This window comes from Silene latifolia, chromosome X, assembly GCF_048544455.1.
Source record: "Silene latifolia isolate original U9 population chromosome X, ASM4854445v1, whole genome shotgun sequence".
Classification (NCBI taxonomy): Eukaryota; Viridiplantae; Streptophyta; class Magnoliopsida; order Caryophyllales; family Caryophyllaceae; genus Silene; species Silene latifolia.
In genome coordinates, this window is record NC_133537.1 from 184342331 (window position 1) to 184360044 (window position 17714).

General features: G+C 36.1%; 1 protein-coding gene across 50 annotated transcripts in view; it reads right to left on the minus strand.

Moving 5' to 3' along the window:
• LOC141623741 (uncharacterized) overlaps positions 1–17012 on the minus strand; it is a 28922-nt gene extending 11910 nt beyond the window's left edge. For 6 of the 50 annotated variants that reach the window (XR_012533581.1, XR_012533579.1, XR_012533582.1 and 3 more), the window contains exons 1-10: positions 16797–17004; positions 16606–16718; positions 16260–16349; positions 16116–16170; positions 14662–14708; positions 12243–12367; positions 11955–12048; positions 11179–11259; positions 7434–10169; positions 7174–7233 (exon numbers count right to left, since the gene is read on the minus strand). Coding sequence is in view for 14 of the 50 variants with exons in the window: in XM_074439898.1 (XP_074295999.1) it covers positions 7222–7233; positions 11179–11259; positions 11955–12048; positions 12243–12337 (282 nt within the window). In the remaining 36 variants the exon portion in view is untranslated. Of the gene's footprint in view, positions 1–1308; positions 1499–2153; positions 2190–2260; positions 2981–7173; positions 7234–7433; positions 10170–11178; positions 12368–12450; positions 12533–14661; positions 15110–16115; positions 16171–16259; positions 16350–16605; positions 16719–16796 lie in introns of those variants that run through there. The other 44 variants (XR_012533592.1, XR_012533589.1, XR_012533593.1 and 41 more) reach the window with 28 other exon arrangements.
• Positions 17013–17714: the final 702 nt, after the last annotated feature.

The window sequence follows — 17714 nt, forward strand, 5'->3', positions numbered from 1 at the left end:
TTTCATAACCCCCTCTGGTTTGGTGGCAAGGGAGTCAGGGTGACTTTCTTGCCATTGTGTTTGAAGCTATAGATATTTTCCTTCCCCTGGTGAGTGGTATTCCTGTCAAACTCTCATTGCCTTCCTAACAGTAGATGGCAGGCATCCATAGGAACCACATCACACATCACTTCATCTTTGTACACCTTCCCAATTAAAAAAGGAACAATGCACTGCTTGTCAACTCTTACTTCAGATCCTTTGTTTAACCATCTTAGCTTGTATGGACTGGGGTGCTCCTGGGTAGGCAAACTCGGCTTGCTAACCATAATGGTGGAAGCTACATTGGTACAGCCACCTCCATCAATGATCAAATTACACACCCTCCCTTGGACAGTGCACCTACTCCTGAATATCATGGATCTCTGATCAGCTTCCAGAGGAGCTGGTTGAGAGTGCATAACCCTCCATAGGACCAAACTATGCCCTGTGTCAGGGTGGGCCACAACTTGTCCTTAATCAGTTTCCCCCTCAGCTTTCATCTCTCCTGGAACCAATGTCTCATCTTCCTCATACTCAACTAGACCTTCCCTTTCCCACTCTTCAATCTCCATAGTTATGAGAGCTCTGTTAGAAGGACAGCCCTTCTTGAAATGGCCAAAGCCTTGGCATTGAAAGCACTTGATTATCCCTGGACAAATGTGGGTTGGTTTTAGGATACATGGGTGCTTTTCCTTTGTCTGTTGTGGATTGGGCAGCTGGTTTAGGTGTCTCAGTGATTTTAACACCAATATAAGGTTTAAATGTTGGTCTGGTGGGAAATTTGGGTGTTACAGGCTTCACTATCCTCAGTTTCTCAACTCTTAAGGCCAGGTTAACTGCCTCATCAAATGACCAAACCTGATGCATCCTTACCCTGCTGGCTATCTTAGGATCTAAACCCTCAACAAACCTAGTAATCTTTTGCTCAGGTTTCTCAGTAACCTCACATTGCAGGGTAAGCTGTTCAAAGTTCCTAAGGTAGGCCTCAACAGATAACTGCTCTTGTTTCAACTGACTCAGTTTAATAAAAATATCCTGGGTATAGTCTTTGGCTATGAATTTCTCTTTTAATTTCTTTTTCAACTTAAGCCAAGACCTGACTGGTTCCTTTCCATCTCTAATCCTTTGGTGTTTCATACTCTCATACCAAAGAGATGCATAGCCCTTAAGTTTTAAGATGGCAACTTTAAAAGCTTTTCTGTCATCATAATTTTTAAACTCAACAGATCTAAGTCAGTCTAATAAATCTTCAAGATTTAAACTACCATGGAAATCAGGAATGTCTACCTTTACATCTTTGTCTCTAGCATCATAGATTCCTTCCTCCATTCTTGAGTCATCTGATTCAGAGATAGCTTCCTCATGAGGATCATGATGTGGTTGTCTCCTTCCTACTCCCATTGCAATCCCTCTCCCCCTTCCTCTTCCTCTGAAAGGTGGTGGTTGCCTCCTTGGGTCATGGTTTGGAAATCTCTCCCTGACAACATGGACAGCATTAAGCAAAGTATCCACATTTCCTGCTACATCCTCTATTATGGTCAGTACCAGCAAGTCTCTCTTCACTTATTGGGTTGTTTTTTGTAGTTTTGATGTAGCTGGAAAAATGAACTCACTTTTCTCTCACTCAGGACTAACACAATATAGAATTGTGTTATAACCTAAGCTCTGATTACCATAATTTGCAGTGTAAGCTATGGGGACAGACGCAAATTGAACAATGCCTGAAACAGGCAAAGAGCAATGTTCAGGGAATGCAATAAACTTGAGGATTTTTGTAAAAATAGTAAATGGACTTGAAAATTTATGAAACTTGGTGACAATTTAGTTAAAATGGTAAACTTAAACTGTGTCAAATCTCATAATTTTACACGCATTCTAAGTATTTTTAGTAAATAGAAAACCAGACTAAAACAGGCTAGTTCTCAGACAGTTCCTTCAGTGTGACTCTTGTGACTGTTTTTGTGATATTTTCTGACTTAAAAGGGGATATAATTATCAAATTTACTCTCAAGCAAGCACAGAGACTAAACTTAATAATTTAGGGAGATTAAGACTAAATTGTTTAAGCAAGCACAGAATCAATTCAAACTCAATCAGACAATGCACTTAAAACAGTTCAAGCAAGCACACACCTGTTCTAAGTAACACCACAGATCCTTAATCAGCACCTAAGCAAGCACAAGGTATTATTAAGTCTGACTTCTAACTAAGACTCGGCAAAGTTAGAAGATTTGCAAACTTTTGAGAGAAATCTCAAGGTTTTTCATTAATCAAAGTATGAGTAAAACAGACTGAGGAATGGTCCTTATATAGGCCTTCCTGTGAAGTTTTCAGTACATGAGAAACCCTAGACATCTCCATCTAAGGGCCACGATTAAACTAAGGAAACAAACAAGAACATTGGGACTATATTACAACGGTTACAAAAGAAAATTAAGGCAAACTTAATAGAATAAAAGAGCTGCAGACTGATAGTCACAACCTCTTGACTGATGTATCTTCTTAGTTGATTGTTGAAGGTCAAAATGGCCCTGGTCCAGGCATCTGTTGTGGCTCAAGGCTTCATCTATAAATGCTTAAATAAGCCAATGCTTTCTTTGTTGAGAGTTTTCACCTGTTTGGCCAAAAATGACAAACTTGCTTTATCTGAATTACCCCTCCTGCAACTTGCTTTCAGTTTTGATTTTTCTGTGAAATTTTTTAGGATTGGTCTCTGGCTCCTTAAGATTGATTTAATATTAGTTGAAAAGAGAGTCAGCAGGCCAAGGTGGCTGCTGGTGGCTAGCCTGGCTGCTGTCCTGGTGGCCTGATGAGACTGGACTGGTAGTTGAGGTTGTCTGAGTGTTGTTGCTGGTTTGATCTGTGACTGCCATCCTTGGCAGGACAAGGGTGTGCTTTGCTGGTGTCTGATCAGTCTCCCAAAGGTTGTTAGCCTGGTTAACTGCTCCTGCTGCACTACCTATCAAAGAACGGATGTACCCAGCGATGAAGATGAGGTCCCTTATATGCATCCTAAGGGATTGGGTAATCTTGAGCTAAGTGATGACGAGAAGGAAAATTTCAAAGATAAAACACGAGATGAGAAAAAAGACAAAAAAAATGACGAAAGCCGTGTGTACTCGATCGAGTACACGCCCCAGAAGTTGATTTTTCTCGTGTTTCAGCTACGGCATTGAAAAAAAATAGGGTACTCGATCGAGTGACCCCAAGACTCGATCGAGTAACCCCCTTAAGTGGAGCTGATGTTTCGAAAAGCCAAGAAAAAGTACAAGAAGCCGAGCCGATTAAAATTCAACTACCTTTTCCACACGGACAACAAAAATCTAAGCTTGAACAACAGTTCGGGAGGTTCATGGAGGTAGTGAAGAATCTTCAAGTGAGTGTGCCATTTACTGAATTGGTAACTCAAGTGCCGGCATATGCTGAGTTTTTGAAGGAGATCATATCAAAGAAGCGGTCTTTTGATGAAGTTGAGACGGTGGCATTCACTCAGGAGTGCGCAGCCGCATTGCAGGCTAATTCACCACCAAAGCTAAAGGATCCAAGGAGTTTTTCTATTCCTTGTCATATTGGTAGCATAGCCATAGATAAAGCCCTTTGCGATAGTGTCATGCCGTATTCTATATACAAAAAGTTAAATATGAGTCAACTCCGTGTTACTAATATGACCCTGCAGATGGCTGACAGATGTGCCAGTTAGAGTAGGGAAGTATTTTATTCCAGTTGATTTTATCGTAATGGATATGGCTGAAGACTCCCAAGTGCCTATTATTCTTGGTAGACCATTCCTTCACACTGAGGGAGCACTCATAGATGTTAGGGATGGTAGTTTGACACTAAAGGTTGGGGATGACACTATTAAACTTTTTCTTGATAACGCTTTAAAGCATCCCCGTTCAGTAGCTTCATGTTATATGCTTAATGTTGTTGATCCCCCTATTAATGATTGCCCTGTTTATGTTTTGGCCAGGAATTCAAGGAGTGAGGAATTAGATGAGATAGAAAGGTTGATTTACGGAGATGAGCCTCATCTTGAGCCGATTTACAGCTTTGATGACGATGTTGACGTAGAAGCTGAATTGGATGCCTTAGAGGCCGAGATTTTTAGAGAGGAGCCTGTCAAAGTTTTTTATGAAGCTACTATGACGAATGCAGCACCCCATCTCCTCCCCAAAGATGATGACTTGAAGAGTGATGAGCATACTTGCTCATATTTTATATTGGATGCTGAGTTTGATGAGACGGAACTTTATTCGTTGCTTATTTTCTTTGCTTATACTTTTTATTGGTGCTTCTTATGTGTGTGTGTGTGTGTGTGTGTGTGTGTGTGTGTGTGTGTGTGTGTAGCACATGCATTACTCTTTGATTTACTACTGCGTGCTTTAAGTTGTATTGATTGTGCCTTGGATGGCATTTGTTTTTAAATGCGGGAAATTGTCTCGCCAGATGAGTACTCAATTGAGTGGTGATGAACTCGATCGAGTACCCTTGTGTTTTGGGTCTGAAACGTAGCCAGATGATGATGGAATTGTGCGGTTGGTCATTCTCCCCTGTTTTTGCAGCTGGTTTGGGGGAACTCCTAAGCTTTTACCCGGTATTCTCTTTCCTTGTATCTACTTTTATTATATTCTCTATTTCTTCTCCATTCCTTTTGTTAGGTGTGTACTTTAGGTTGATGGAAATTTATATGTGTGATTACTATGTTGTAGGCGTCACAATGAGGATACTGTGACATTTAGGTTTCGGGGAAGAGTCTTTATTTATGTTGTGTGAGTTACTTTACTATTGTGTGCATTTAAATCCAAAAATCCATAAAAATTAAACATTTTCAAAATCCAAAAACATGTTTTTCCTTTGTTTTAGGTCGAGTCTTAGTGTATTGAATAACAATGATGTTAAATTGCATTGTTTTTGCATTTGAATCCCAATATAGTTATCCATGTACATCGTTTTGACTAGTTATTTATGAAGACAAAGCTCATAATTCAAGTCTTGACCGTATTTGACATGTCTTATGCTAATTAGATTTGACAAAATTATGTTGGTAAACTACTTAAATTAGGAGGTCTATAGAGATTCCTAGGCCAGGAACATCAATAAACTAGTCTCATTGTTATTTAGGCTTGAGTGTGGTTCTCCTTGTGGAATATGTAATATCACACTGCATAAGTGTGACATTAATTTCTTAATTTTTACGCATTCGTATGACTAAGTACATGAGGAAAGGCGGTTCTTACCGTTCAAATAAGCCTAACATTACCATTTGTTTAGCCCGTTTGAACCCTTGTAGCCATTTCATATCCTACTTCTGTTAGCTACAATCCTAGAATTTGCCTATCTTATCGGGACAGTCGCAGTTGCTTGTTTATCATGTCTATTTTGCTACTATGGTTGGGATTGAGACTATTATTGTCAATTGTGGGTGTAGTAAAATTTATTAGCAATTGTGTTGTATCCCTTATGTTGGAAAAAGAAGAAAAATATGAAGCAAAAAAAAAAAAGAAAAAAAATACATGCTTCATTGTCATTTGTTAAGGGAATAGAAGGTTGGTTACTAGAGTCTAATGCATTGTTGGAGAGTAGTTCTTTTGGCTTTCATGTGTTGTCTAAGTTGAGATAATTTCTCTAGTTGGGATAATTTATTCTTATTGTCTTAGATTTGGTTTTTGGTTTAGCGCTACGACTACCGTCTTAGCCTCATAGTACGTGCCTTGGCACAATTCACTTCTATACCATTTATTCATTTACCACCTAATTTTTCCTTGATACATGTAGTTTTATCTACATTGTGAATGCGTATTAGTTGGAGAAATTTCTATCACATTAGATTGCATGCATGTTTCATAAGTTGAGTGAGTGTTCTACTTCTTTCTATCTTCACATATAACTCACCCTTACATACTTATGAGTGCATGAGTGAAATCCGCGAGAATCCGACTAATTTGTCTTGCAAGATCGAAAGGTATTTGGCATTTGTCTATAGTACGGTGACATGAGACTTGAGCTGCGTTTTCTATTACCCGTGCCTTTGAATTTGTTTTATTGGTACACCTTGGTCATTGCTTTGTTATAGATATTAATAGCTTGGGATTTGTATGTGCATCAACATTAGCTCTGAGTTATCTATTCGCCATTTGTATGATTGCCTTCTGTATGGTGTTATGCTTTGCTTGGGGGCAGGCAAAGAGATGGTTTGGGGGAGTTTAATGAATCATAATTATATACGTATTTATGCCTCCCCTTAATTACTTTTTATACGATTTTCGTGCTAGTTTATATTAATTATATTCCTTTTATGCTAGAATGTCGATACTTCCGCTATTTGGTGTTTAATGCAAGAATGACGCATTTATGGAATAAAATAATGAAATGTAGTACCGCGGAGTGGGCATGAAGGAATACACGGAGCATGACACGAAAATCTAGAAGAATAAAGGAAGAGAAGTGAAGAAAACAACACGAAAGAAAGGAGCTGAAATAGGAGAATACTCGATCAAGTCTGACTAGACTCGATCGAGTGGTTGTGTACTCGATCGAGTGGACCTAGGCTCGATCGAGTACATAACGAGCTGGCAGATTTCGCGCAATTTTCTTAAGTCGGTTACACTTTATTATAAATACCCAATTCGTACTCTATGTTATTTTTACGCTTTATTTACTTCTAAAACCTTATAAAACACTTAGTTTAGTTTTATTGCTATTGTTCCGGATCTAAGCACTCTCCAATTACGGTATTCATTAATCTTTCTCTAGTTATTATTAATTCAAAGTCATAGTTTATACAATTATTTCATTGTTCGTCTTTTATGCTTGCAATTATGTCTTTCATTCATATTATTGTTATTGTTACTGTTAGTATGAGTAGCTAATTTCATAATCTATGGTGAAAGGGGATCTAGGTTGTTAGAAAGGGTTAATTAATGAATTGATAGTTAAAATAGCTTCTTTGTTGTTGTTCAGTTATTGTCATGAATCTAGTTAATTAGTTTCTGCAGGATTGATTAATTAGTATTGCAAACTAGGATTTTCATCGACCGGGTTAAGAAACATAGACAGTAATGAAGTTATATTCACCAACATTAAGCAGATCTAATGATTGAGATTTGAGATAACAATAATAATCAAGAAAGAGGATCCACAATTAGCAAGTACCTTTGATTTAATTGTTGTACTCTATTAGATCGAGAGTTACTCGGCATTTTAAACCGATAGCTGAAAAAAATAAAATCAATCACAGAGTAATTAGTAATCACTTGACAATACAGCCCGAAAAGTAAAAAGATCAGAATTTTCAGTAAAAACTCACAATTAAATCGCATGAGAAGTTATATATATATATATCAATTCGAAATATCGGCAATAATAAAAATATAAAGAACGGATCAAAGAACAATGAAAGAATTAGTAGGTACCTGACGACTTGACGCGGGATCGATCTCGTCGATTTTCTGGTTTAATTGTTGTTTGATGAAGTTTGCAGGAAGGAAGAGAAGAAGAGAGGTGCGGCAGTGAGAATGTGGGATGTTTGTTTTGATGAATTAGGTCTTAGGGCTTAGGTTTTCACATTTCCCTTCCCCTTTTTCAATTTTCATTTAAAATTTTTCAAATTTTCAATTTTTCATTTTTCATTTCTTGTTTTCAATTTGCGCTAACTTGAAATATTGAAATATATGTACTTCAAACTTTTTATTTTCAATTTTCGTTTTTATTTCGTTTTTTTGTTTTCAACGTTCAATTGTGTAAGACGTTCTCACACAAAAAATTATTTAAATCGGATCAGCACTAACATTTTTAACGTTATACTCGTCAATGACTATGACTCATTGTGTTATCTCGATCCTATTGATTCGTTATTAGTTTCATTTTAGTTAAAGCTTTGTAGCGTAATACTATCATTATACTGAGGACACTTAGTCATATTGTCACCTTAAACCATACAGGACGACAAAACTGAAATCGCACCGGTATAATTTAAAATGTATGAGATTTGTCAAGATTATACTCGGGAAAACTAATGAAGTAATGAAGTGTTATATTTGGAACAGTTTTACACTACATTAGTGTAAAGCTACTGATGCGTGTCTTTTATATGATGTTTTACACCCTATTTTGCACGCATTTCAGAGCTCATTTATGTAGTTTAAGGCTACTATTTGCCCCATTTCGTCTACTTTCGTATTTTTATGTAATATTGCAGATTTATGCGGAAATGAGTAGATATTGAGCTAAATCAGTCCCAGAGTATCTTGACCTTTGCATTTGACATGAAGTATTTACTTAAGGAACGAGCTTGGTGCGCATTTCAAGGCCCGAAAGACAAATCCACGAGAAGTTAGAAGTCAAGAATCATTCTAAAGCGATCGATCGATCGGCTCCCTTAGTCGATCGACCAACCCACGACTTCCAGGAACTATTGTGCATCGCAGACGGCCGATCGGCCGGTCATAGTGGTCGATCGACCAAACCGCTACTTCAGACGTGAATCAATAGATCGAGAAACTTGAAGCCCAAAGCTATGTTAGGTTTAGGAATAAAGTTACGTGAGTTTGCTATATAACGTAACCTAGTTTACAGAGATATTCATTCAGAAAATTATCTAGTTTTTCCTTTAGTTCTTTGTCAGTTTTAGCATATCAAATAATTAGGGTTCGGGATATTGCTTTCGTTCGTTCTTTTAATCTTTCCGTTACCATTCATCTTCACGATATTTTCCTCTGCTTATTTTCAGTTTCATTACTTTATCGTTCATAGTATAGAATTGTTAGTTAGTTTCCCGAAGCCATAATTATTGTTTTATGCTAGCCTTTTATTCCGTCAATTTAAGCATGAATTCAGTAGTTAATTTCGTTAATTCCATTATTGTTATCATTCCTAGTATGAGTAGCTAAATTAATTGTGCTAGGATGTAGGGGATCTGTAGGTTAGGCGGCATTAGATTTAACACGACTGAAATCGCATCCGGTCGATCGATCAAGGTTCCATGGTCGATCGATCGATCGACCGCCACTTGAGATTGTTTCGTTTTGATTGTTTTAATTGTTGTGTTTGACGAATCGAGTGCACGCGACTAGTTGAATACCTAGGATTTGACCGACCCAATAAAGATCGAAAGATAGGGAAGGGAGCTAGCCTACTTAATTAAGACGACTAGATTAATCAGATCGAAAGATAGATTAATTTAGACCTTTAATCACTTTTCAGGACGAAAGTCAGTATTAGTGGTATTAGGGACCCGTAGCGAGATCGAAAGATGCTACCTGTGAGAGTGGACCGAAAGGACCTCTTATTTTCCCGTCTCACGTGATTGTTTTAGACCTACCTAGTTTGCTGCCGCCGAAACTATAGTGAACCGATCATCCTTGCACCCTTTTATTTATTGATTTTATCCGTCTATTTAGTTTACTGTCTTTATTTGCCTTTAGCTATAGACCGAATCAACTCAACCCCTACACACCGTTACCTACCGTTACCTTAGACTGAAATTAGACATCTAATAATTACATCTGCCTCTCTGTGGTTCGACCCTGTTACCACTAGCTTTTGTTAGTCTTAATAGGAAATATAAATTTTATTTTTGGTACTCACAACGACCTTTCCTATAAATAATTCATAGGAGTTCATATCATATTTATAATTCTTCTGAGTCACTTCCCCCTCCATTTCCCATTCCCTTCTTTCTTTCCTTGCCTATTCTGCCCCTTTCCTCTTCCTCTACTTGATGTCGTGTCAAAAAAACAATTGACTCATGTATAAACCATACCATTTAACCGTTATTAAACTGAATTCACTTTTGCCATCCCCCTTTCGCTACAACGCCGCCGCCTCTGAATTTCGTTTAAAAAAAAATGAATTGTATAGTTGACAATTATACAATACCATTAAACAATGAACTCTTTTGCCTTTATAAATACTTAACTCTCATACAATTTTCAGAAAAGTTGTGAAAATTTGGGTATGAATGATGCGAAGGTCAGTGGGGTTCTTACATTCTCCACTTATCGTCGTTCCTTCTTCTTTCTCATAATTCTTCCCCTTCCCCTCCTATGTGCCTCCTCCATCCATTCTCCTTCTCTCATTTCTCTTCCCTTCCCTTTCTCCTCCTCCTCCCTCCCTTCTATCCCTCCTTCTTAGACTCTCTTAATCTGAAACTGAAAGACACTGAACTGTGTATAATAAAAGTAATGCACGTGTAGTTTCATATCAACCACAAACAATGGTACTCGCTTTTTCACGAATGAAGACGATTAAAGATATATGAATCCTTAATTTCATATGAGAATGGACACTAATGATGAACAAATGGTTATATCATCTGACTCACCGTTTTCTTTTACAACTTCATATCATGTACTACATACTAAATAGATACGAAGGAGCAACTTAGAAGTTCTATCAGTTATGAAATCAACAATGTATAAAAGCAATAGGTCTTGCTTAAGACCATCATATAGGACGGTACCTATACCCTACCCATCACCATCCCTATCCATACGACTATTCACCTCACCCTATTCACAACCGACCAGGCCACCTTGACATCACGAAATCAACACACTCACCCCTACCTTAACTCATCCCACCCTCTCCCTATGCCTCCCCTCTGCGTCCTCATCGTTCTCCCTCCCTCCCAATCTAGAAATAAAAAAGGCAAACAGAGTCGTTTAGAAAGTTGTCGTTTTACATTAAGCAAAAATACAGCTTTTGATGAACTACTTTGAATTTCAAGTTTTACCTCTCAATCCTCGCCCCAACCCTCTCCGCCCATTTTCCAAACACCTATCCCCACCCATTTAATACTCAACTTCACCCTATTTACCATTCACCGGGCCACCACTACTCTAATGCAAGATTAGGAGCTGTCTAATGGGTTTGGTATAGCAATATCATAGCTACTAATGCAAAATAAAGAACAAACTACTGATGAAAAAATAATATTGCAACCCATAGTACAATACCTTTTGAGTTGCGACCACCTCCGAAAAGACAAAGGCAATTATCATAACCACAACAAATTAATTTTTTTTTACACCAATTCTTATCCCTAGTTATGTTTTACTTCTTAATATTGATAAAGCCTTGAAATAAAAATGTCGCTAATAGAAGAGCAATGTAATATTAAACAAAACAAATTAACCGAATATTTAATGGACGCATTACCTCCAAAACCAGGCTTGAATAGGTGCTCAAATACATCCAATGGGTTGTGGGAACTTCATAAGCTTGAGCCAATTCCTGAGACTGAACTAAGAGTCGTCAAAAGAACGATAAACGATGTTAGAATGCACTAACCAAAACCAGTCTTGAATAGGTGCTCAAATACATCCAATGGGATGTGGGAACTTCATACGCTTGAGCCAATTCCTCAGACTGAACTAAGAGTCGTCAAAAGAAAGATAAACGATGTTAGAATGTAATAATTCATAAAAGATTATTGCTAGTCCTGAACTCACAACACTCGATTTCTAAAAGACACTAAAGGCATCGGTGAGTAACTAACAATCAAATAACATTCCAATGGTAGAATAAGCATATTACTGAAGCCCTATTTGTGTCAGTTTCAATAGGCTAAGCACACAAGAGTCGTAATTTTACTAACAGCTACCCTAACCCCTAGCTGAAACCGAAAGATTGTTCAAAACACCATAATTACAAGCTTTAATACCTAAAAAATCCTCCAACTAATCGTCGTATAGAATCATTCCCCCAAAAAGTTATAAACCAAAGTAAATGACTAACAATAAAAAAACGCCAGCTCCAAAAAAGGCGAGTAAACTGAGTAAATCAACCATGAGAACCATTGTTGCGGAATTGATAGAGGGTAGTGAAAACTTTTTAACGAACTTCATAGAAAGTGTGTATGAATTCAAGACGGGGAAAGGATGAAGTCGTTCTACCCACTTGGCAAAACTTGCTAAAAATTAACAGAAACATACTTTCATGTACAGTGATCCACAAAACATTTGAAATTTAGCGTCCATAGCTGCTTGCTCCTCCGAAAATTGGGACCTAAAGCTCACCATGTTCTCCCTAAATGAGAGTAAACAGAAAGCAAACAAATGAGATGCTATAAGACAAGGACACTCGTAAATCCACTAGGCATATGAACTATTTCAAGGAATTCAGCTATTGCATAAAAACTGTCTATAAAGAAAATGCTACAACTGAATAAGCAACATTAAAAAACAAAGCAAGTTCTTTAAAGTAGAAGATGATGTTAGAACCCCTGTAAATAGCACCCAGGAGGATGATTGATATGCCTCAAAATGCAGTTGTACAACTTGTACTCAAGTGTGTATGACATGTATGCTCTACCCATGTTCTCTGTTCAACTTTTCTTTTTGTCTGACTGCATGAAAGGAAAGTTTCAGTTAATTACGTATTGAACAAATCAAAGAGCCAATATTCAGGAATTAAATGAACAAAATTTACATTATATAAGGGCCTGATCATGAAGGCTGACTCACGTTCACCTCCACCCAACCCTCACTGAACTGTGTATAATAAAGTGATGCACATGTAGTTCATATCAGCTACAAATAATAGTACTCGTTTTTTCACGCATAAAGACGAATAAAGTTAATGCTGTTATTTGTTATGTACGTGAGATATATGACAACCCAAAGATAGATGAATCCTTAATTATATATGAGAATGGACACTAATGGTGAACAAATTTTTATATTATCTGACTCACTATTTCCTTTTACACCTTCATATCATGTACACAGTAAATAGACACGGAGGAGCAACCTGGAAGTTCTATCAGCTCTGAAATCAACAATGTATAAAAGCAACAGGTCTTGCTTAAGATTGTCTTAAATTAAGACCTCTCAAAACACTTATTTCATTTTATTTTATTCTTATTTAAATCGATTGCCAGTATGCACTCCCGTAAGATGTCAATTCTATCTAAGTATGCACTCTCGTTCCCATGATCCCATCACCTGCAGAAATAAAAAATACACGGGTACGGGTATGGGTCTTATAGGACCCTACCTATCACCATCCTTATCCCTACCCATAACATCATCACCCCTTCCACGACAAAGGTATTCCTAAAAGGAACCGAATCCTATAACATCTCAATTCAATTCTCCATCAGAGACCAACCTCAATCACTATAATTCCACATGTCCTACCCAAACCACTCGCCTCCCCAACTACTAAAACCACAACTTAACTAACTTGAAATAATCCATATATATCCACAAATTCCATTGTAAACTTTATCAATAACTAACCCAAAGGTCAAAACTAAACCAAAAGAGCAACATTATCAATCAATTGACCGTCGTGACATAGTACTGAAGTTCTATTAATAAAACAAAGACATCACTCATAACATAGTAATATACATCGCCATCATAATGCACTCTCTTAAAACTTAGACAACCAAATTATACCTACCCAAATGTTACTCTCCCTCCTAAAACCTCTAAATATTTACCAACAAACCAAAGACATCATTCATCTGATCAACAAAATGCACTCTCCCTTCATCCCCTATTTACTAAATGAATAGGTGAACTCCAAAATTTTCCCTCCAAAAAGCATCTTAAACTATTGATAATTTAATTGTATTCACTAAATAAGGTAATTAATAATTATAATGTATTTCATTATATAATTTTTCTCATTTAATATTAACTTTTTCATCAAATTTTATAATTTTTACTAAACACTAAACTATGAAATTTTAATTAAAATATAAATAATATAAAGCTATAAACTATTAAATCTTTTATTGATGTTATTATTTGAGAATGACTTGACTCATATTATGTAAAACAAAACTATAAATCGTTTTGATTACTTACATGACAAAAACAATTAAGAGAATTAATAAATTGGAATCATTAGCTTTGTGGTATAAAAAATAGTTTTTAAAAAATACATTTCAGCACGTTACTCAATTCTCTTTGACTAATTTTCAGTTTTAATTTTTTTTCTCAAAAAAATATATAATAACGAGAAAATGAACAGTTAATTAAATACCATTATTATTTTGCAGTTCAATTTTACTCGGTTTTCTTGAATGATTTTACAGTTCCATTTTTTTTCTCATATCAAAATATAATGACATGAAATATGAAAAATTAGTGAGGTATTAATTTAGCATTATTAAGTAATATAAAAGTAAAAACTGTATAAATACCGCGCATTTATACGCGAGATCTAAACTAGTAAATATATAATACCTTTAAACTGTCACTGAGCTAAAATCACCCTCTTCTTTCCCCTTTCTAATCCCTCGTCGCTCTTCAAATTTTGGTTTAAAAAACAAGTGGATTGTGTAGTCAACTCTTGTACGTTAAAAAAACAGAAGAGTTATTGGTCTAGAAGGCACAAGTAAAACAATCAACGATTCTTACTACTATGATCTTAAATTTCATTGGATCCTTTCAGGAAGGAAGATCCTTCTTATAAACAAACTAAACCCAATTCCAAAAATTTATCCAAACTGAGTAAGAAATAATCAAAACCAAAAATTAGATGTAAATCAATAAACAGAAATCAAACAGATCATCTTTATAATCAAACTAAACCCGATTCCACTAAGTAAGAAATAATCAAAACCATAAATTAGATGTAAACAATAAATAGAAATCAAAAGTAAACCATTAGAAATTAGATAAATACCTCATTATGTTCTCTCCTTCCAATGTTCTACACAACCTCGTAATCATCTGGAACAATAAGAAAAGAACACAAGGTCGCTAAGCGTACAATAAACTTGGAAATTACTAATCCGAGAACTATAACAGTGACAACAAAATGTATAGCAGTAAAAAAAAAATTGAAAGGGGGAACAGACGGAAGGAGAAATCGTTGTTTAGCTAATAGCCAATAAATAATGGCATTTAATTGTGGGTTAAGGTGTGTGAAGAAAGAATGAATGAGTGACCAGTGAGTGATGCTAGGAAAAACATGTCGTTAAAAAAGGGAGGGAGGGGGAATGATCTCATGAATTCTTTTGTGTGGACATCAGCAACTCACACAATTTACAAAACCTCCCTTGTGATAAGAAAATTGCGCGAAAGCGGTTTAATAGAATAACGAACAATAATGAAATAAGGATATTTGCTTTGAATCTGTCTAGGAATTGAAACAATGGGATATTTGCTCGGTGATTATAACTCGGGTTAATGCTTGAAAATGCGTCAAACAATAACAATTGGAACGAACTCGTCGAACCGATGTTACAACTGTAAACGAAAAACTCACTGTTTTTATTCAATAACTCAATCTTCGATATCTAAAACAGTACAATTGACTCCCTATTTATACTAATAGACCGACTTGCTAAACAAGCCAAAACCAACTTAAAATACGCTAAAACTTACCTAAACTCGACTTTCCTAATACAATTGTCTAGTATTTTTTATTCGATAATTAGGAAATAAATAAGATAACGACATTAATTACTTGACTTCGAGCTGAACTTGAGCTAGTCTGCGTCCTCGTTTTGCGTGAGCTACCATGTTGAGCCTTATCTTAATTTTGGCATCGTCATTTTTGGATCACCTTGTCCCTCCCTCTTCCTCTTCTTCATTCGATCGGTTAAACAATAGGCATTTCGTAATTAATGTGATAGATATGGAGCTTGTCCAATTTAGTTTGCCTACGTCTAACTATGATGGTGGTTCTTGTGCACCCCACCATGCAATTTTCCATTTTGCCAATGGAGACATATTTGCTAAACAGGTCTTAGTCCTCTTTCACCATCATGTCAGTTTAATAATATCCTTGCATATAAGGAATTGAAATAAGTTCAATTATTAGTGTGTTGCAAAACAGGTCGTTTTCTTCTACCCTAGATTTAGCCTAACTCCGCCTCCGATAACCAAACAACACAAACAGAAAACCCCACGGCTAGTCTGCAGCGACCTGCAGCCTCAACCACACCACCGACTTGTACCGACAAGCACATTCTCTCATTAGTGAACTCCCCACCCCGCTCTGTCACCCTCACCCCCTTTATTCAACCACCAGCAGCCATTTAAATCCCATAAAACAACCCTATAAACATGTACCTCCAAAAACGGGATAAATGGATGAATAAGTGAATATAACATGAAAAAGAAGAGACGAACCAAATTTAGAAGAGTCGAGAAGATTGTGATCTCGAATAGACTGTGATCGCGATTTCTGCAATCCACCTTTATGTATTAATTTCATTTAGATTTAATTACCAAGAACAACAATCGACAAAACTGAAATATATTTAAAAATAGTACCTATTGAAAGTGGTGAGCGACGCCAGAGAACGATGAAGGCGTGTCTTGAGAAATTGGTGGTGTGATTTTTTGAGAAAGGGGGTATTTAAGCTAAATCAAATCAAATAAGCCAATCAAAACAATTATACAAGCAAAAAAAAAAAAAACAATGCACTCAGAGAAGGCACTAATTACTTAATCCAATTACGTTGTATGGAATATGGTTTAAACATTAGGTAAGCACATTTCTATCACAACTCCACATCTATAATTAAATTTATTTGATTACGTAATCACAAGGTATAATTAACAGGAAGACAAAAAGTGACTTGATGATAGTATAATACCTGTTGACAAAAAGGCTTACCTCATGATTAAAACAGCCTCTTTTCTTCTTAGTAAGACATCTATCACTTCCTAAATTTTATGTGAGTGCTCGTCTGAATCGTCAGCTATGCTGGTAGCCTCTCTTGAATGCGACTATCACATATGTACAGTTTGTTTGAATCAAAATTACATAAATCAAGACACAACACAATTCATGTTAGGTTCATATACCTATTATTCGATTCTATACCGTTTGCGCACACCATCATCAGCGTGCACCACCAAACAGATCACTGCGCTGCCGATTTGCAATGAGAACCAGTAGCTTACCCCAACATTGATTTGTTCACTACTATTCAATTCAATTGGGTACAATGATGGTGATTATCGATCACTCTATCCACATACGAGTAGAACAAAAATGACATCTAATAAGAGGTGAACGACAAGAAAAATGGGGCACTCTGTCTTTTGTCATTATTTAAGGTGCAATTATTAACACGACCGGAAAATCCGATACGAAGTTAGTGGGTTAGAGTTAAGATTGTGTGACCCATGCAAGTAATCGTGTTGACACGACACGAAAATTAAATGGGTCAGGCTAGGGTGGACCTCTTTTGAGAAATCCCACACGAATAAGTGAATAACCCATTTATTTACAAGTGTCGTAATATATTTGGGTCGAATCAATAATTCAACAAAATAACTTAAAATAACCATTTCATTCATCATTTTTGGAATAATAGAGCAATAAAACTTAGTTTACTTTATTAGTTTATTGAGTTAAACGGGTTAAGTGAGTTACAAATGATATGCTTAAAGATAAATGAGCTAAACAGGTTCGCGAAAGTGGTAATTAAGCTCATTAACTTTGTTCAATTGTAAAATTAGGCCCCATAAGTTTCAATTGGAGCAATCAAACCCCTTAAATTTCATCAAAAGTGAAATTCAACTCCATTTTTAAAATTTTCACCAAATTCTTATATTAAAATCACTTTTAGTACATATTTATCAATTACAAAATATTTTGTTTCATGATTTTAAAACTTTTATATTTATATTAAAATTAAGAATTATTTTTTTGAATTTTATAGTATATAGACAATTTATTATATATGTATGAATACTATACAAATTATAAACAATTTA